Source organism: Carassius carassius, chromosome 19 (assembly GCF_963082965.1).
Source record: "Carassius carassius chromosome 19, fCarCar2.1, whole genome shotgun sequence".
Taxonomy (NCBI): Eukaryota; Metazoa; Chordata; class Actinopteri; order Cypriniformes; family Cyprinidae; genus Carassius; species Carassius carassius.
This window is the reverse complement of record NC_081773.1, coordinates 16,868,459-16,890,071: the sequence shown is the minus strand read 5'-3', so window position 1 is coordinate 16,890,071 and position 21,613 is coordinate 16,868,459. Positions and strand designations below refer to the sequence as shown.

The following is a 21,613-nucleotide window of genomic DNA, read 5'->3' as shown; positions in this document are numbered from 1 at the left end:
ACTGCACCCGTTTATCAATAAATTTTGGAGCACTTCATGCTTCCTTTTGCTGACCAGCTTTTTGTAGATTTGATAGATCAGGATTTGGCACCTGCCCACACTGCCAAAAGCATCAAAAGTTGGATAAATGATCATGGTGTTGGTGTACTTGACCAGACCTGAACCCCACAGAGAATCTATGGGCTATTGTCAATGAGAAAAAATGAGAAACAATGAGAAACAAAAGACCAAACAATGCAGATGAGCTGAAGGCCACTGTCAAAGAAACCTGCCCTCACGAAAGGAAAATATATTTACCAATATATTTCTTAAAATATATTGTGATATATTGTAATATATTATTTTCCCTTTTTATTTTCTAATATATATTTGAATACATTTAATAATATATTGATGATACATATATTACATAATATATTGCAAAATATACAAATGATTGCCGCTTTTTAATATATTGCAATATATTGGAAAAAATAAATATATATATGAATATATGCCTAATATATTACATGATATTTTCCAATATACTGCAATATATTTTTGTTTCATAAGGGTGGGCTTCCATACCACCTCAGCAGTGCCACAAACTGATCACCTCCATACCACGCCGAAATTGAGGTAGTCATTAAAGCAAAAGAAGCCCTTACCAAGTATTGAGTAAATGTACAGTAAATAAAAATACTTTCAGGAAGGCCAACAATTCACTTAAAATGTTTTTACTGGTCTTATGAAGTATTATAATTTGTTGAGATTGTGAATTGGTGGGTTTTTGTTAAATGTGAGCCAAAATCACAATGAAAAGAACCAAAGAATTGGACTACTTCAGTCTGTGTTCATTGAATTTATTTAATACATGAGTTTCACAATTTGAGTTGAATTACTGAAATAAATGAACTTTTCCTCGACATTCTAATTTGAGATGCACATGTACACTTACAGCAAAATAAAACAGGCAGTTCAGCATACAGCGTTGGCATCACAAAACATAAAAGAGTAAGATTGTTACAGTATTAGTGAAAAATGTAGAAGCATGTAAAATCCTTTGTGCAAAATTTAGTATAAGTATAAAATCATGATGATATGCAATGAATAAAAAAATCTGAAAAATTATATCTTATTTTACATTAAAGTTTAACATGAGATAGAGACCCTTGCTTGTATTAAAACATCAGCAATAGGCCTACACATTTCAGTCATTTGGTTCAATGTACAATTTACTTCGCAACAAATCTATTTTGCAAACATATAAGTGCATTTAGGAAAATTAAAAACAACGCAATGAATAAAATTGAAATCAGGTGTATCTAGGTCTTGTAAACGACAGTCGATGTAGGTAGTCTTTATATGGCGCAGTCATCCTGAGAGCAGGGGCTGAAAGCGGAGCTCCGTAGAAGATCCAGACAGTTGACAAGGATGAGGGCGCCTGTGATGTGCCTCCAGCGCTTGGTAATAGGGTTCTTCATTTTGTCCAATCCAGTGTGAAGTTCCTGAATCACATCCCTGTAACTGTCCCCAATCTGAGCTGCCCACGTGACCAGGAAGTCATAGGCAGGTTTCCACATGGCCTTCACAAAAAAATTAAGATTTAAGTTTGACATGTAAACCTGCATGAATGGGACATTTATGCACCCTCAATTTAGTTTCCTAAAAAGATTATAGCCAATCTGTATGTTCTCCATTAAGAGTGAACATTTTGTGCATAAACATTCTAAGCCAGTGAAACAAAGCCCAAGAGGAAGCTTATAATCTCATCAATCTTTGGTAGAAAATATAGTTTCCTCTTCTGAGCTGGATGCAAACACAGTAATCATGTCTTGTGGGTTTCCTTTCATTTATGCTTAAAACCCAGTTATACATTTTACAAGTGTCAGTTACCATCTCTCTCGCCCATCTCACTTTGACATTGTTCTTTATCCATTCTTATAGAGCAAATAATTGAACATTCTATAGTTTTTATATAATTTATATTACTTAACTTCATGTTTACATAATCTGTGTTTTGTTCGCACAGTTGTCTGTACTGTAACAGATCTACAGTTTTAGCCAAATCAGAAGCTTTTCAATGTGTACTAAATGCAATGTAAACAGTGCAAACAGACTTGACACTTCTTTTCCAACCTGTACACATGAGAAAACAAGTATTTTATAAGGTGGCATAAATAAGGTTTATTTTTTTTGTATGATGTGATTTGTACAAAAACATAAAATATAAATAGTTTTTTTTAAAAAGTAAGCATGAAGGTCCACCTCTAATCCAACTCTAAATGTTAGTAGGGCATAAGCAGATCATACAAAAACACAGGACAGTTCACCAAAATGACATTATTTCTTCTGTGAAGCATAAAATGAAATGTTAGGCAGAATGACAGTTTCAGACATCATTCACTTTCATTACATTAAAAAAATTCTTGTGTTCCACTGAAGAAATAAAGTCATACATGTTTGGAAGAATGAGGGTGAGAGAATGTTGACAAAATATTCAGGTTTCGGTGAACTATATCCTTCAATGCTTTCAGTGTTTGTTTTACCTCACTGTCCAGTTGTCCCCTGCTGTCTCTGTGTGGAGCCTCATACGCTTCCATCTGCTGTCGGGAAACTTTAGCCAGTCTCTCAGCAAGCTCCCTCCAGCGACCCGCCAGCTCCACCGCTGTAGTCAACAGCACAAAGTCCATGACCAGCCGTGCCACCAGGCCCTGACAGTCCATCTTCAGAAGAGCCTGAATGACAGACATACAGTCAGACCATGAGTTTATCATCACCAAGCCACTATGCAAAGATTATAACTCTGCTTTATGTCACTGTGTTTGAAGTAACAAATTAAATAATGTTAAAATCTCAAATGTCAGTTTTGTAATATTATAAAAAAAATAAAAAAAATCATAGATAATGATTAGTAATTAATTCCTACTCAGAAATATGACTTCAGAGAGAGGCCTAACAATGTCTAATACTTGTTTTAGTTTGGGATGCACAAAATAATAGATTTTTTTGCTGCTTATGGATATTTAATTGTGGATTCTTTCTTATTTATTTATTTTCTTTTACATTCAGAATCGTCTATTACTATATAATTTAATAACACTGGTAAAGGGATACTTTTCTGTCAAAAATACAATTCTGTCATTTACTCGTCCTGATGTTTTTCCAAACTTGTATGACTTACTTTCTTAAAAGAAGATATTTTGAAGATTGTTTCAACTGCTTTAATATATACACAATTAAAATCAGTGGTGTCCAAAACTACACTGGATATCTCTTGCTTTCAAAAAAATAAAAAAAATAATAATAATAATAATTATTATTATTATCTTTTTGAGTTGCACATGAAAAGAAAATGATACAGGTTTAGAATAACACGAGGATGGTAAATAATAACATAATTTTACATTTTTAGGTGAACAATAACTAAATGTCCAAATTAATATATTTTAAAAAAGATTACACATGTTTATACTGTAAATAAAATATATACCTTCATAATCTCACATACCAAATCTTCAATTTTAAAAAGTGCTCCCCCACCCCCCTCTCACCCGGACAGCAAGCAGTTTCGCCCCAGATCTGGCCCACATTTGGCCCGCATGGATTTCACGTGGGCCAGATGTGGGCCGGTTCTGGCCAGAAACTGCTTGCTGTCCGGGCGGTGGTTACTAAGTAAAGCCTGTTCTAATTAGTAAACTTTAACAAGAGCATACAACAACACAAACTACAAAATTAAGATAGCATCAGTGGTTTTCTAAGCACTGCCTCAGAAGATTCAGACCAATCCAGAGCTCAAGTCATCAAGCCGGGTGCTTTGATAAATATTGTGATATGCAGGAACCAACAGGCATCCTCCTGAGAGCACAATATAATGAGAGTGACTCAGGGCCCCTTGGACAAGGAAAATGTTAGGGAGGAATATCCGGCCGTTCTGTTGGCAAGTGTTCTGTCTTATTAATGTGACCTTCTTTTCTCTCCTCAAAGAGTTTGGCGTGACATTTAAAAAACTGAATAAGGACTTACGTTCACTGCACCTTGTGAATATATGACGTTCACTGATCTACAAAATGTCTGAAACTCTTATCTGATGATGACGACATGTGACATTTACTTTCTTAGTGCTTGCTTTATGCAACCAAGAAATAAATAAATCTTTCTACAATTAAGTTTTCACATATAAATTATTAAAAAATGCAGGTGTTCTTCATACGCTCAAATGTGTTTAAATTCACATACACACAAAATCAGTAAGTTTTCAAAAGATACATGCCCTGAACCAACTAATCTCTGATTCCATTTCCTTGGCTTGGAATGTTTGGAATGACAGGAAGTCTGCTTAGAGGGGGAGGAACACGGCACTGATGCCCCAGAAGACCTGTTAAAGGTCTGGCTCCAAACAGAGCAATGAGATAGCGGGAGTCTTGGATGGCTTCCCTCTTATCAACAAAGCTAGTACAAATAAGCAGGAAGGTATGTCTCTGACTTGTACATTAGGATTAAAGAATGGTGATCAGGATGACTTACTGTTCCACTTGCTGTCTAGATAAAAGTGAAAAATAAATGTATTGTGTGTGAATGTATCACACTGTGAACACGTATTGTGTGCATTAGCCAAAAAAGTATTTCATGTGCACCTTTTCCTTAGGTGTCTCACCCCTTGACCCCTGTCACAGTCAGGAACTTATTAAGTAAACCCTACAGAGACACGGTAGTAAAAGAATAGCAAATAAAATCTACACCCTGTCTGCTCAGATTTTGAACCCACTGTTAATACCTCAAATGAAATCAAGTGTACCAAGCAGAACTACTGTAGAAGCTTCAAGCTCATCTTTTAATGGGTATGAAATTAGCTTCTGTTATTTTTAAATTTAATGAGAAAAGCAAATAATTATTTTAATGATGTTTTGATCATTTCATTGTTTTGTTCTCTTAATTGCTCCTTTAGATGCCTCCAAAATCTCTATTAGTATTTTGCATCAGTAACAAGACATCTACACATCAAATCTAAAAACTGAAATAAAACAAATAAATCTTATCTGACAAGAGGCTTTTAAAATTGAGGCCCATTACTATTTTTTTACTCAAATATTTAAACGTTGGCACATGCAAAAAAGAAAGCATATGCAGATGCTCAAAAAAGCAAATGTTTCGGTTCACTGAACTTTCCTCAGTGCTTTGAGCCTCATCTTCATGATCATCTTTTTATAATTTTTTTTTTTTTTTTTTTTGTGCAGATTCTTTGTTACTTGTTTTGCATCAATGTACCCAGTGAACCTTTGAGTGGCTGATATTGGAACAGAAAAGTTTTATTTCTTCACATTAACATTCTGGCCAATTTTAACATAGTTCTAAAGTTATTCATTAATTTTACCCATGCAATTGGATGACACTTTTATGCGAAGCAACTTGCAGTGAATTCCCTGGCAATCTAATTGACTAGTATTGTTAGCATCAGGGACGTGCACAGACATTTTGAGGGGCAGGGGCTCAAGTGAAATAAAGAGCACTTCTCATAATTAGGTTTTTTTTTTTTTTTAAACAAAAAAGTATATATATATATATATATTAACGATGTCTTGATATAATATATATATATATTAACGCAACTCTGACTTCCTTTAAAAAAAATAATTAAAAAAGTTAATTAATTTTATCTTCCTCAAACTCACGCAATTGTTACATTTTCAAAAGATGTCTACAAAATAATCAGTTCACAGAAACCATGGTCTCCTTAGTATTCACTAGGTTTATAGAGCAGCAAAGGAAACCATTCCACAATGTGCATGTTTTGAAAACATTTTCTATGCTACTAGTTTCAAGTATATATGAAGAGTTCAGATGCAAAAGCCTCTAAGTGCCATCTGAAATTTTCTTATGAGGTTTTTTTTTCAAGCTCGTATTTAAGTTCAGTAATTTAACTTAAATGACAATTAATAGGTAATTTTCATTGCCAGTAATGTGAAATAAGTGAACATAAACATACAAGCTTGATAAAAATTATCATTATTGAAGGAAATTTCAGATGGCACTTTCATCTGAACTCTTCATATTTAGAATAACCTAAATAACTGCATCAAACAGAGGGGCGTGTTTTACTAATAATTTGTTTATTTTTGCACAAGGCACTACATTGTTTGAATTATTTTGGTGTTATCAGAATACATAACACTTTAAAATTAAACTTACCAAAATAATTGAGTAAAAATTCAATAAAAGCCAATGTCATGTATGTATTTGTGGTGGTATGGAATACTATCTTATAAAGGTTTCGAGGAAATAAAAAAAGTTAAATTACTTAAATAGTTAATTAATATATATTGTTATTTTTAAAGTTTAATGTTAACTTATTTCTACTCAGTTTTATTTATTAATGTACCAGATGCAGTTACTCAGATTTACTACTTTTTTTAGAGTGTATCCTCCATCTGTTTGCATCTGTAGATTTCTTCTAAATTCACCAATTTAGATTTCTAAATTTCAGGGGTAAAGACTCTTGATGTAAGTCAATAACTGGGGACGTTCTGTATGCAAATTAGGCGTCAACTAGTTAAAATGCGCACATTTGCATCTAATTGACAGGGAAATGCAGGTAAATAGGATAAACAAAATAACTAAAGCATATCACCTGGTGGTGATATATGCTTATTTTATTAACTTATTTTATTACATGGCTAGGTTGAATTCCAATGTAGAATGCGGTCTGTTATAACCAACAGACCGCCGTGCGGTTGCCATGAAAAACAGAGCGTTGCTATGGACTCACAGGATTCTAACCTTAGAGGCGGAGCGGACTATTTTCTTTAGCGGAAGCAATACAATCGGGTTTAACAATCGGGGCAGAGGGAGAGGGAGCGCTTCAGAACTCCTAACCTGATATTTAGATACTATATTTCAATAAATATATTTGTTTGACAGGGAAGCTGTGTGCAAACAGATATATATATTATTTTTCAAAAATAAAAAAAAGCATCCCAGAAAAAAGGGCACTTTCTCTCCAGGAATAAAAAGGGCAGGTGCACAAGCCCCCTTTCATGTCTATGTGTGCACGTGCCTGGTTAGCATCATGATCTACCAATCAGTTAATTAGTGCAGGAACTCTTTGAATTCATAAAACTTTACTTGTGAATTAGTCAGTGTACTCATACATTCACAACACTGTTGAGCTCACTAGACATAATCACAGCAAGATTGAGCAGGCAATTACTTTACATGTTTTTCTTTTGAATTCCTCTTCTTTAACATCTGATTTTATGATAGTACTTATCCTTTATTATCTTCCCTCTTGCCTGCCCCTTGTGAATTCCTTTTATATAAGCTGACAATTTTCTTCTGTTTATAAACTATTGTCAGAAATCACTGGCGGTTTATACAGGCCTCCTCTTCCGTTCTAACAATAGGTTAAAGGAAATGGGAGGATCCAGAGGAATCAAAAACTCAAAGAAAAAAAAAACCTTCTCATGAAAGCATTACCACTGGCACATTTACTGATTAAAAATGGAATTACAGAGTTCTCTAATGCTGTTCAGTCATTATGTCCATTTGTAGGCCAGCCCAAAAGATTCATTCACCACGGATTCTTAAGGGAATTTCTAATGGGTTTCAATATTCACATTTGACTTTTGACTCTGTGTAATTTATTTTGTAGAACAAAACAGGAAGGTCTCTTCATGTAATGTTAACCACATACCTCATTTAATCAAAATCCCATTAGAAATTCCAGAGGGAACCCATTGCTCTAAAATGATAATTCTTCTCTATTCAGAAAATGCAAGTACTTTATTCAGATGTGAAGAGAATTGCAGATGCATGTCTGTTATCTCCTGGCAATGGATTTGTAGGTGTGGGGGGTTTGTGTAATTTAGGGCGTCTCTTGTTCCACATTTGATGCTTCTGTGTAGATTCTAACAATTAAAAAGGAAACATCTGCTCAACTAAGATTCTCCTTCAACACGTTCACATCTTCCGGCATTTTCAAGTTTGAGACGGTCACAGATGACCCTTCCTAATTTTAGTTCATACAGTGTAACACAAACGTGTGTACCAGACACTAACATTCATTTAAGCTGCTTCACTTCAATGATATGATGCTCTTTAATGTCAAAGGCAAAGTCTACATGATGTATGTATATTATCAATATCATCATTTCAATCACACTTTAATATGGTGTTTCGAGCAGATGTTTCAGCTCATTGTTATTTTGAGCATGCTGACACACACACACACACACACACACACACACACACACACACACACATATATATATATATATATATATATATATATATATATACATATATATATGTTATAATTAGAATGTCGTAAAAAAGTTCATTTTGTTTTAGTAATTCAACTCAAATTGTTAAACTCATGTATTAAATAAATTCAATGCACACAGACTGTTAAGTCTTTGGTTCTTTTAATTGTGATGATTTGGCTCACATTTAACAAAAACCTACCAATTCACGATCTTAACAAATTAGAATATGGTGACATGCCAATCAGCTAATCAACTCAAAACACCTGCAAAGATTTCCTGAGCCTTCAAAATGGTCTCTCAGTATGGTTTACTAGGCTACACAATCATGGGGAAGACTGCTGATCTGACAGTTGTCCAGAAGACAATCATTGACACCCTTCACAAGGAGCCACAAACATTCATTGCCAAAGAAGCTAGCTGTTCACAGAGTGCTGTATTAGAGCATGTTAAAAGAAAGTTGAGTGGAAGGAAAAAGTTTGAAGAAAAAAAAGATGCACAACCAACCGAGAGAACTGCAGCCTTATGAGGATTGTCAAGCAAAATCGATTCAAGAATTTGAGTGAACTTCACAAGGAATGGACTGAGGCTGGGGTCAAAGCATCAAGAGTCACCACACACAGACGTGTCAAGGAATTTGGCTACAGTTGTAATTTTTATCTCGTTAAGCCAATCCTGAATCACAGTCAACATCAGCGATGTCTTACCTGGGCTAAGGAGAAGAAGAACTGGACTGTTGCCATTGGTCCAAAGTCCTTTTTTCAGATGAGAGCAAGTTTTGTATTTCATTTGGAAACCAAGAGAATATATGGGGTATTGTCATGAGAAAAAAATGAGAAACAAGAGACCAAACAATGCAGATGAGATGAAGGCCACTGTCAAAGAAACCTGGGCTTCCATACCACCTCAGCAGTGCCACAAACTGATCACCTTCATGCCACGCCGAATTGAGGCAGTCATTAAAGCAAAAGGAGCCCCTACCAAGTATTGAGTACATGTACAGTAAATAAACATACTTTCCAGAAGGCCAACAATTCACAAAAATTTTTTTAGTAAAACTTTTTTTTTTTTATTGGTCTTATGTAGTATTCTAATTTGTTGAGATTGTGATTTGGTGGGTTTTTAGGCTTAAAGGTACCGGTTGTAGGACCTGCCATGAGAGGGCGCACTACCAAAACAATAACAATCGTGTGGTTTGATGACGCTAAGAAGGAGCATGGAATGATGGGATTTGTTGTCTTCTACCCAACCGCTGACGGCCATCAATCAGACGCGTCCTCGCGCGGGTCTAGAGACGCGATGCCCGCGTTTGGCATGTATGCCCCATAATACTAATCTTGTTGATCGTTATAATAGTATACGTTTTCTGTAAAGATACGAATCAAAACAACTCACCTGTCGAGTAAAAAATAAGCGAGATCGGCATTTCTTTCTAGTTGAAGTTTGTTTGTGAAGCTCTTTCCATCTAGAAAATGCAACACTGATATTGATCCTCGCTCTTTATCTCCCCTTGTCCCAAACTCTTCTTGGGTCGTTTGGTTAGCCTGTACGCTTACGTTTACAGGAGCTGTCCTTGTCGACAGAACCAGCGGCAGATGGTAAACAGTAATTATGTTACATAAATAAGTAACACAATCCACCATAAAACGTGCAAGAAGAAGTAAATAAGGAACTGCTTGAAGCAAGCTAGTGGTTAGACACTACTTCCACATTTGTCCACGACACTGTTGTCATGTGGTTTATACGTCAGTAAAGGTGGTAACAAAGGGTAACTAACGTCATTGACAGGTGACTGCACTGCTATTATTATTATTATTATTTACTTTTTTATTATTTATTTATTATTAAGTTGTTGAAAACATTAGAGATATTGTTAGTAATCAGCTGGACAAAATATATAACACTAGCCTAGTGGTTTTTGGATATTTTACTGCAAATATCTTACAAATTGTACCTTTGCATCATACAGAAGATTTATATAAGTGTTTGTAAAATATGTTGCTAAAATGCAACTTGATATTTCCTTTGGAAGCATCCTTTTTCAGGTTCCTGTTGACAAAGTTTTCACATCAGGCTTTATTGACACAGTGGCACAGAATGGTTGAGGCAGGTGACAACCAGACAAACCTGAATCTTAGCACCTTATCCATCATTGTAATATAGACCACATAAGAGAAATAAGGTTTTGTACAAGAAGTTGAATGTTTTTCAGTCAGTTAATTTAGGAAAGATTGCTATATTGATATTATATTGTTGTTTTGATTCAGGATAGCATGTAAAAGTGGGTAGCTGGTGGATTTTCTGCAAATATGTTGCCACTTTTAAATGTTTTCCACTTGGTCTTTACTTTGAGTCTCAAGTGTTTGTGACAACGTTATGAAATATTTATTTGACATGTTCTGGTATCAACTAGAGAAATTTATATTATTCATAGTTTAATTCATGCAAATCTGTTCATTTGCTAAACTGAAAAGATTGTAAGATAGTAAATCCTCCAATCACACAAGCAAGGTCAAATTCTATCTAAGGTCAAACATTTAATGTCATCTCAATTTTTGATACCTTTCATTTTTTAAATCATACAATTTTTTCTATCTCAAAATTGCCATGCAGCTTTATAAATTGTTTCTTTTTTCAGTAATGACAGTTTTTTGTATTTTAGGTATGATATATTTCTGCTGTTGACTTTCAGACTTTTAACTTGTTAACTTTCAAAAACGTCACTCTTCTCTCGTCTCTCTTTGCAGTTGCAAGCCTTATAAATAATGAATGAGTGAATATGTATAACCAAATATAAATAATTTATAAAAAAAATATTATACAATTTTAATATTGGCCATTGATCAGTTACCAGCCATTACATGAAAATGATTATCGGCTTGTCAATTTTAAGAAAACCTCCAATAAATAAATAAAACATTTGATATACCTTTTAAAAATGGTTTCTATAAAGATGCTCCCAGTACACAACCAAGTTTAGCTGAAAGATCTACTTCCATGTCAGAGCTTACCTTCATGAGTTCCTTCTGGAAAGACTTCCTCTCCTTGCCCTCAGCTGCGTTGCAGTCTTCCTTGAGCCTCTCCAGAACAGAAGCTACTTTTTCAGGCTCACTTTCTGCCTCTGTCCGACAGAAATGTGCCAGAGGCAGATTGACGTAGCCCAAAGCATCAGCAAACACTCTCCAACTCGCCACGTTTTCCATCAGTATTGTCCGCACAGATGCATAGATATACGTCAGGCACATGCAGGGCTTTAGAAGCTGCTCTAAAAGGATTGTAGTTGTAAGATCAGACCCTTTGAAATTAACAGGTTTCACTTTTCCCATGATTAGAATGTTTTTTGCATGAACCAACCCAATTCTTCCATGGTAGTATCCGAAGTACCACTCTTTGGTCCATAGATGTCCTTTAAGTTTGATTTTTTCCTCACTCAAAAGGGCCACTATGTCGCCTCTAAGATACTCTAGCAAATACAGACTTTTGGACTGCCTTACAACAGTTTTCAGAAACTTAGCAAATTTTAGGTTTTTGATTAGTCTGTCCTGAAACACAGGGTACTTTGCGGTCGCTGCAAGAGGAGACAGTATGATTTTGTTTACTTCCTTTTTCTTGAGGAAGCGCCGTTGAACGGAGCTACTTGTGCTTGTTTTTGGTGGTGGGGTTGGGGTCTGAACACAAAACTGGGCCAAGATACAGTCCTTATCATCCTTGACCTGAATACGTAAAGTAAAATCTGAAATGTCATTTGAATCGCGTGCTGCAATCATGTAGATGAGGCGGGCCACTTTGCCAAGTTTGATCTGAAATCCCCTCACGGTTCTTGCATGTTCATTGGCCCTCACTTCAAAATTGGACATGTTCGAATACACACCAACCTGAAGGTCTTGAGGTTTTGTTAGGACAAACTGGTGCTTCCCCCAGAGTTGGAGGACAACAGGTGGAGTTGACTGAGAGTGCTTTTTTGCGTCAGTCACTAGCAACGTCTTTGGGGCACAGTCATGGCCAAAAATGGCCACCACTGTCTTGAAAGACGGGTGGATGTGCTTTGGCCCGTATACCCCAAGAGTGACCTTTTTTAAGACATGTTCCCAGACTGTGTTGTATGGGGCCACTGTCTGTGCTTGGGCAACTACAGAGACATACATGCAAGGCTCTAAATTGTCCAGAGTCACTTGAACTGTGTCTCCATACATGTATACATGTGGAATCTGGACATATGGACCTTCCTTGAAGTCGCTTCTCACACACACCACCTCTGTGTTTTTGCGGCTCTCTACTTTCACCACAACAGACACCTTCATCTCTAAAGTGACTGGGGTCTTGATTTCCATGTTATTGAGTTTTACCTCTACCACTGGACTTACAGTAGTACATCTATCATTGTTAAGCTCCAACGGTGGGTCCAGAAGGGCCTTCAGTGATATCTGTTGAGTCTCATCTGGTGCAACGTGACCCTCAGGAATATGTATACTGATACTGGTATTTGGCAGCTCCACGGTACCACCAGAACTGTCCAGGTTGCATACAATGTTGGTCTCTATTGGCTGGGTTTGGCCCCAACCTGGGTTTTGTCCAATGGAGTCCAGGTCGTGGCAGGATCGTGTAAGTTTACGGTGATTTAGCCATGCTGTTTTGAAATCCTCTCTACTTTGATAATGCTCAGGTTTAGGTGACTTCATGCCACCAAAAAAACTCAAAGAACCTTGATTCCCATCAGACAGGGACTGTAGGACAGACAGTTCCGACATGCTGTAGCAGCGCTTGCTCCCAAAAAACTGTTTGTTTCTGCGAATATTTGGGCCAATTCCTGAGCCAGGGCCCATACTTTTTGAGTCACAGAGCCCACTTTCAAAATCATTAATATTAATAGTGCTGCTGGTGTTTGAGATGGGAGGTGAGATATTACTAAAACACAAAGCCTTTGCTGAACTCTGGCTGTTGTTTTGGTCAGGGGTGCCTTGCAGCGTGCCATTTAGGAAAGGGTTAGTTGACATCCGTTTATTAACAAAAGGATTGTCATTTCCAGATTCTGTGGGTTTGGCAGACCCTGTCCACTCCACAGAGATATCCATTTCTTTCACTCCCTCAGAAATGTCACTTAGGCTGTCAATTATGCCGCTGTCACTGAACGTGGAATCTCGATGATTGATCGGATGGACGTAAGCAGATGGGATGTATCCCATCTCTTTGCTGTTGTGTGCATACCACCATTCTCCACCCGATGTGTCTATAACATAAAGACAGTCTCCCTTTGAGAACTTGAGTGTGGTAAAACTGGACGGACAGTAATCCTTAATGGCAATCACTTCCCTGACAGCTCCAAATGAGGCAGCTGTATCCAGTCGCAAGGCACTAGGTGAAGGCCCTTTGAGAAAAAAATAAGTGAATGAGGGTAAAACTATAAGTTAACAGTACTGTGATTGTGAGGTAAAAATAAGAAAGGAAACCTTTAACATCTGTAAGGGTGGCCTCTGACACTCCTTGACTGAGATCGATGAGAGCACCCTCAGATCTGCAGCGAGGGAGCACAGCATTGCTGTTCGCTGATCGAATGCGATGGGCAGCCATGGTGTGTATTGCTACCGAACTCCACTTCTTGTCTCAAGTTTTTCTTTACATGTTTGTTTCAGTATGAGAGATCAATGTCCTTCCATAATATCTGTCACAAATTAAAGGTGAAAGAACATTATAAATTTGCTTTGTTAATTTCTGCCAAATTTATTCTTTAAGGAAATTTGGGTAACATTTTAGTATAGGGACCAATTCTCACTATTAACTAGTTACTTGTTAGCATGCCTATTATTAACATATTGTGTGCTTATTAGTACTTATAAAGCACATATTCAGCATGACCATATTCTACATCCCTAATCCAACCTAATACTTAAGATTAACAACTACCTTACTGACTATTAAAAAACAGCAAATTACGAGTTTGAGGCAAAAGTTGTAGTTAATGGTTGGTTAATAATGAGAATTGGAATCTTAAAATAAGGTGCAAAATTTGATATTGCTTGCACAGTAACACCACCAGAGATGAATAAAGAGTTCAAGAAATTGCAAGACTTTTATAAGAATTCTCGTAAGTGTAATTCTTCAAAGAAATCTTCAGTTTCTCAAATATTTTCTGAAGAACATATCATTCCTCTTCAGGAACTCGAGCTGCGTCGATGACGCTTTGGGGAACGCCTCCAGCGTGACGTCTCTGAATAACGCGTCATAGACGCCAGAGGCGTCGTGCCCATTCGAAGTGAGGGGGCACGTGCCCCCTCAGATTTCTGAGCCAAGTGGATTTTAAATGCAGCTTCCAAACAAAAAAAAAAAATTGCAGAATAATATTTTTTATATATTTGATACAATCACAGCGGTGTGATTAGATCGTTCAGTGCACAGCATCAGCTGCTAAATTCAAATCTGCGTTCGCTGGCTGGCGCTGAGCCAGAGACAGACGCGTTCGTACAACGCTTCATGATAACCAATCAGAAACTATTCTGTTGTGCTTATGGATGCAGTGGCCAATCAGAGACGTCCAGAAGAGTCATCACTGAAACGCAGTGTTTTGTTCACTTGCTCGCTGACTGAATTATTTAGCGAATTCTCTCATCAGAAACAACAAAGAGTGCAGATGTGCGTACGAATGTAAGTAAGATATTCGTTTCATAATGTAAAGTGCTTCAGTGATTTTAATGGGAGTTTTTGAGAGTGCCTGAACTCTGGCTAGCTTGAATGAAAATGTTTTTTGATAATGTAAATGTTCTTTACTCTCTGTAAAATGAAAGTGTTAAAATAAGTATCTTACAATATTGTTATTAAAATTTACATTAAATGCAAATTCAGTCGTATTAAAAATATTTTATGGCATGATATGGCACTTAAGTAAAAAGTCAGGTTTTTATGTGTAGTTAATAGATTACACTACATTTCCATATATTGATCAAATAGAAATCTATAAAGGTGCAAAACGCGTTTACCTACACATATTTGAGAAACGAGATATTTCCTGATATATTAAGCATGTTTGGAATTGTTTTGAATAAAAAGGAAAAAAAAAATAAAAAAAAATAAGCCTATATCAGTTATACAGTGCTTTCGTAGAATGACTTATACCCCCCAAAAAATGTGACCCCTCAAAAATCATGAATGCATGACGCCCCTGATAGACGCAGCGTCTCGTTCCTTCGTGGAACCAGGGTTACATACGTAACCTTAGACGTTTTCTTGCTTATGTTAATTAACAGTTATATAACAATTTTCCGATTAAGAAGAAGAAGCAAAGATCATGAAGATCAACAAAGATTACACGCCATAGACTGTGACAATTTTTTCATTCAGTATTAATCAGTAATTTAATCACAGTAAGATTAGCCATTGTAGAGCATAAGGCAAATTTCAGTTGTATGGCCTCATTCTACTTATCCTAAACCTAAGAGAGCTCACACTTTGTCACTAAATGTCTTAAAGTTAGGCTAATAAGGGCAGAAATATTTGTTCTTGTCCAGACGCGTCTACCGTATTCGTGACATTCTCTTGAACACTAACAGATACAGTAATAAAAGGCTTTGGTCTCTATGAAGGTTTATACAGTAAATTGCCTATATAGACTGAAATCAAAGTCGCTAGGTTTTACTTTTTTATGTTATTTATTACCTCTATTGATTTAATTTTATTTTTCAGCAATGACTTATGCTATCCAATGATTGCTTCAAATATTGTGCAAAGTGATTGAATTATTGATTTACAAATAGAAGTTCCATCTGAGCTGCTTGTGCAGCATGCAAGCTTAAGGATAAAACGTTGCTTGCTTTTAGTAATCAAAAGTAGGATAGTGTTTGAGTGAACCTCAGCATCTTCTTAAGTCTGATCATGAACTATAAAGGCTCTCCAGCAATACACATCAGTGGTTTCCATGACTACCACCTTGGGGAAGAAAGCACACACAGTGAAGCGCCTTTAGAAAAGATGCCCAGCTGTAGCCTACTGGGAATGTCTCTCACACAACAGTCTGACATATTATGAAACTGCTAAACTACTAATTATTGTAATTCAGCAGATTATCACTCCAACAAGGTAATAAATGTGTTTGGACTCTTCAATATGTTTAAAACCAGTACATATCCACAAGCACCGTTTGCCACTTAGGCCGAATTTTATAAGACTGTTCAAATAGAAATACATCATATAAGGAGCAAATATGGGCTTAAATGATCAGCAAATGGGTAGCAGTCATGTTATACGGTGAAAATAATTATGAGAGATATTGAAAATTATCTGTGGAGATCTGTGGAGTATTTTAGAAATTTGTTTCTTCAGAACGGGACAAAATGTGTTTGGAAATGGCATGTTAAAATGGCTGTGAGTACAGCCTGACTTGAAACAGATTTCACTTAATTATTTGTTATTGAGTGTATGGGTGTGTGTGTTTATAGGGCTGCAGGATCTGCTCTGTGAAAGACCGATTGTTCCACCTTTTTTTTAAGAAATACAGAGGAAATCCCTGTGAAATAAGGATGTGCTGCATTTCCCAAAACTTATATAACATAATTTTATAGCAAACACCTTCAGGGTATGTTCGGACACACCGGTCTGTGGTGCCAAGAGAATCTCTGTGCATATTGCTAAAGTAATTGTTAATGTCATAGACCTTTAGGCATCAGTAGAGACATATCAAGACTTAACATGTCTTATAAGCATAATGCGACATACATTAACATCAGTGTTAATCTTTATACAGTCTATGGTGTTAACGCAGCGGTAGAGTTACTCTCAATGGACACTGCATTTATTCACAAAATATTTTTTTTTTTTTGCATTTGCTTTAAAGCCTTACTAGTTATTTAAATGTTTAATTCGTGTGCTTTTCTGACGTGCGGTTTTTCTGAGCACAAAGCGCGGCACGAAAATGAAGAACTAAGTTATGTTTTGTGCTAATACTGTCAAAACACACAAGGTTTATGTATAGACTCAGGTGGATATGTCTAAAATGAAAGTAAACGACTGAAAGAATCGGATGCATGTCTGTACAGGTGCTTCTCAAAAAATTTGAATGTCGAGGAAAAGTTCATTTATTTCAGTAATTCAACTCAAATTGCTAAACTCATGTATTAAATAAATTCATTGCACACAGACTGAAGTAGTTTAAGTCTATGGTTCTTTTCATTTTGATGATTTTGGCTCACATTTAACAAAAACCCACCAATTCACTATCTCAACAAATTAGAATATGATGACATGCCAATCATCTAATCAACTCAAAACAACTGCAAAGGTTTCTTGAGCCTTCAAAATGGTCTCTGACAATCATTGACACCCTTCACAAGGAGTGTAAGTTACAAAAATGTATTGCCAATAAGCTGTCTGTTCACAGAGTGCTGTATCCAAGCATGTTAACAGAAAGTTGAGTGGAATGAAAAAGTGTGGAAGAAAAAAAGATGCAAAACCAACCGAGAGAATTGCAGCCTTATCTATGGGCTATTATCTATGGGCTATTGTCAAGAGAAAATGAGAAACAACAGACCCAAAAGTGCAGATGAGCTGAAGGCCATTGTCAAAGAAACCTGGGCTTCCATACCACCTCAGCAGTGCCACAAACTGATCACCTCCATGCCACGCTGAATTGAAGCAGTCATTAAAGCAAAAGGAGCCCCTACCAAGTAGGGATGGGACGGTATGAAAATTTAATATCACGATTATAGTGACTAAAATTATCACGATTATCAATATTATCACGGTTTTGTTGAAACGAGATGAAAGTGTTCAAAAATAGTTGATGCTCACACTGAAAACATTTCAGCAAGTTTTATATTTAATAATCAACAAACAACTAATAAAACAAGCAACTCTATGCACTTAATTTAAAGAAAGATTAAATTCTGTGGCATTTCCTTCCTTACAATGAAAAGTGTAGAAGCATAGAAAAGCATAGAAAAGTCACTGACTTTCGCCATTCCTTCTAAAAAAAAAACATTGTGCGCTGCGCTTGCGTCAGACTGTTGCTGGCTGGACATGATTTAATAGTGAGTTATTAAAACCGCGATAATCAAACACGGTTTTAATGATAATTCATTTTTAAACGATATTACTAACCTTCAGCACATTTTATCACGGTTATCAATAAAACCGGTTATCGTCCCATCCCTACTACCAAGTATTGAGTACATGTACAGTAAATAAACATACTCGACATTCTAATTTATTGAGAAGCACCTGTATATTAGATGCGTGCAAGGTCTTAAAGGGACAGGCTTCATGCTGCCGTGAATTAAAGGAATAGTTCACCCTAAAATTTAATTTCTGTCATTGTTTATTCACTCACATGTTGTCCCAAACATAAATTAACTTATTTCTTGTACTGAACACACTCAAATTCTATTTTGAAGAATCTGTGTAACCAAACAGTTGTTGATACTGACTTTTATAGTAGGATAAAAATTAAAAAAAAATATGGATGACACTGTGGACCAGCAACTGTTTGGTTTTCCACCTTCTTCAAAATACTGTTTTTGAATAGCGTATGTTTAGCAGAAGGAGGAAACTCATTCAGGTTTAAAACAACTTTTGAATGAGTACATGAATGTATATAAAAAATATATAAAACTATTTTAATTTGTAGGTGAATTATTCCTTTAATGTTAATAAAACACCAAACACAGAGAAAACTCTCTTGGTACTCTTGCCTGAAAAAACTTTAATACAGTTGCTTTAATAGGAATCAATGTATATATTGTTTTTTTTTAATATTTGTACATTCTTTTTTTAATGCCCCTGCCAAAAACCTAAAAAACAAAACATTTTATTTTATTTGTAAATAAAATTGTTCTCATTTTTTTTAAACAAATAAAATACCTTTAATAATTTCTATCTTTACCTTTGCACATTGGCCTAAATATTTGCCATACTTTTTCATATTTTGTTACCTTGAAAGGCTTTATAATAGTGAAATTAGTTTGGCTGTGATGCTAAAACAGCTTGCAAAATAGAAAAACCAACATAACAAAGAATCGTGATAAAATCATGATATAAAAAAAGAAAAAAAAGAAAAAAAAAAAAAAACATAGGTCCGCAATTGTGCCCTCGTAACGCCATTTCGCTCCTGCCCCTCGGGAGGTCTGTGCACGCCACTGATCTGCACCATGTTTAATTGTATTCTTCCTTATCTCAAAATATGCATGTAGATGACTTATGAGGAGAAATGGGGGAAGAAAATCATGTTCAGGCTGTTTAATTAAACATTAATTCTGCGAAGCTAGTAGCCTATGTATTATTTAAGATAAGCTTCTTAAAAGTTTGACATGCAAGGTTTTCTGAAGGTTTGAGTCCTGATACTAATGAAATCTGCATCAGTTACAGTAACATTGATCAGTCTAAAATATGGCGCAAAGTTCTCTAGTTCTCGTGCAGTTTTAGGGCTAAATGCAAGTTTGGAACTGTGAAACAGAAGGTTCAGATTCTTTATACAGTAGGTAACCTAAGATAAAAGACTGTCCACGGTGGGAGGGTGAACCTCAGACAAATTGAAACGGTTGTGAAAACCTCAGAAAACCTACACACTCACACAACTCAATTCCATGCGAGTTTCAAGTGTCAAACTCAATCTGAAGTGTCAGAAACAGCAGTTGTGAGTCCAGCTGCGAGTTCAACAAGGAAAAGTGGCAACTCAGTGGAAGATAGCGACGAGGACAGCCATACTCCACTAATCGATGAAAAAGCCCGATGACGAAATAAACACCAAAATATATATAAATTCTACCTACTTTTCTGAAGATGCAGTCAGTATCTTGAGCGAGTACCGTTATGCGCGCGACTCGCTCTCAAGTGCTTCACTTACATTAGGAGAAGCTGCCTGACGTCATCAGCCAGGAGGCGTCCCTCACAAAAAACACGGACCGTCGCTGTTACTCTTTACAGCTTTTTAAGTGCCATAATAATGTATACGCCAAGATTTATTGTGTTAATGTATATACTAATGTAGTTGTTTAACTTTTTTTGAGGATGGCATGTTGCATTAGATTAAATAGCGCTGAAAATACAGCTCATTAGTTAATAGTCTAATTTCATTTTAAAGACGGCCTCATGTAGTGCCATAGTTCTGTTAACTTTCCAAATTTCGACCGCATTTTTGATATACTGGCACTCAGAAGCTGCTACATTAAAATTAGAGCTAATAAGAACTATGACTAAATATAAATATCTGGCGGCACCTGGTGGGCATTCAACTTATAACCAAGCGGTTTTGTGACCATGTCGTTTTTTCGCAAATGTAGCCTACAGTTAAAGAACAGATCTCAATTAATAGCATGCATGCTGGTAATAACAGTTATAGGCTACTATTAATTTGACACACTGTAGGCTACTTCTATCCCTCCCAAACAAATTTTCATTCCTGTAAAAAAAATGAAATATGGCGTTACCCTAACTGGCCTACAGTTCCAAAGTTCCTTTTGTAGTTTGATATAAAGTAGCCTTTCAAGACATTCAAAGTGAAGGCTTTATGTCAACAGTCATCATAACCAGTTTTTTCTTCATTCCTTGTAGTTGAAGTAGATGAAGGATCTATTAGTCCTATTATTATAAGAACAAAGTTTCATTGCATTCATTTTAATATTCTGTATTGTCTTTTATTTTTTATTGCATAATTGCTTTTATGGTTTATGGAAATTACCGTTTCATTTACACATTACACATTTCATTTACAAATTTACACGGTAGTGTACAGCTGCACAGAAGGACTTCTGCAGTGCCATATTGGTGTTTTTACACAGACTGTTTAATGCTGCTCAGAGGTGGCATAAATGCATTATATGGGGCTGAGGTGGGGCTGAAAAGGCATAATTTAGACTAAATTTTGAGCAGACAAATAGCCTTTTAACATGGCTGTTTCAGACACCTTCAGACAAGGTTTTCTTCTATGGACATGTCTGTCTAAGACAGCTTGCAAGTTGCACAAATAGGGTACGACCACAAGATGTCATCCAAATCCAGCTCATTTTTGCTTTTGTTGTTAAAGCTGTTTATGGTTGTGTGCAAAAAAATAAAAAAATTTTTTTAAATAAAATAAAAAAAAAAAAATGTAAATGATAGTTATTTTGTTAAACAGCCTTTTATTTTATATACTAGGCTACTATAATTAATGATATTAACATCTTATCTTAAAAAGCACACGAAACTGATCGCATGTATTTCCCACAATGGGTAGCTCATTTGTCCTGTAATTAATTTTTTGTAGGCCAATTTAAGTAAATTCTTTTGTCTAATGTTAATCATGCTGATTATGATTTTTTAAAATATTTTTTGAATTTGTTCAATTCTGTTAATTTCAAAGTCATTTAATTATTTTATTTTGTAATTAGTCAGTTTGTAATTTTTGACTGAAGTTGACC

General features: G+C 35.8%; 1 protein-coding gene across 1 annotated transcript; it reads right to left on the bottom strand.

Moving 5' to 3' along the window:
- Nucleotides 1-1,163: 1,163 nt before the first annotated feature.
- LOC132095204 (SH3 domain-binding protein 4-like) lies at nucleotides 1,164-20,130 on the bottom strand. The gene is made up of 5 exons (XM_059500008.1): nucleotides 19,988-20,130; nucleotides 13,685-13,896; nucleotides 11,249-13,602; nucleotides 2,529-2,717; nucleotides 1,164-1,565 (listed from the first exon to the last, which is right to left on the bottom strand). The coding sequence occupies exons 2-5, from the start codon at nucleotides 13,803-13,805 to the stop codon at nucleotides 1,341-1,343; spliced, it is 2,889 nt and encodes a 962-aa protein (XP_059355991.1). The 5' UTR covers nucleotides 13,806-13,896; nucleotides 19,988-20,130; the 3' UTR covers nucleotides 1,164-1,340.
- Nucleotides 20,131-21,613: the final 1,483 nt, after the last annotated feature.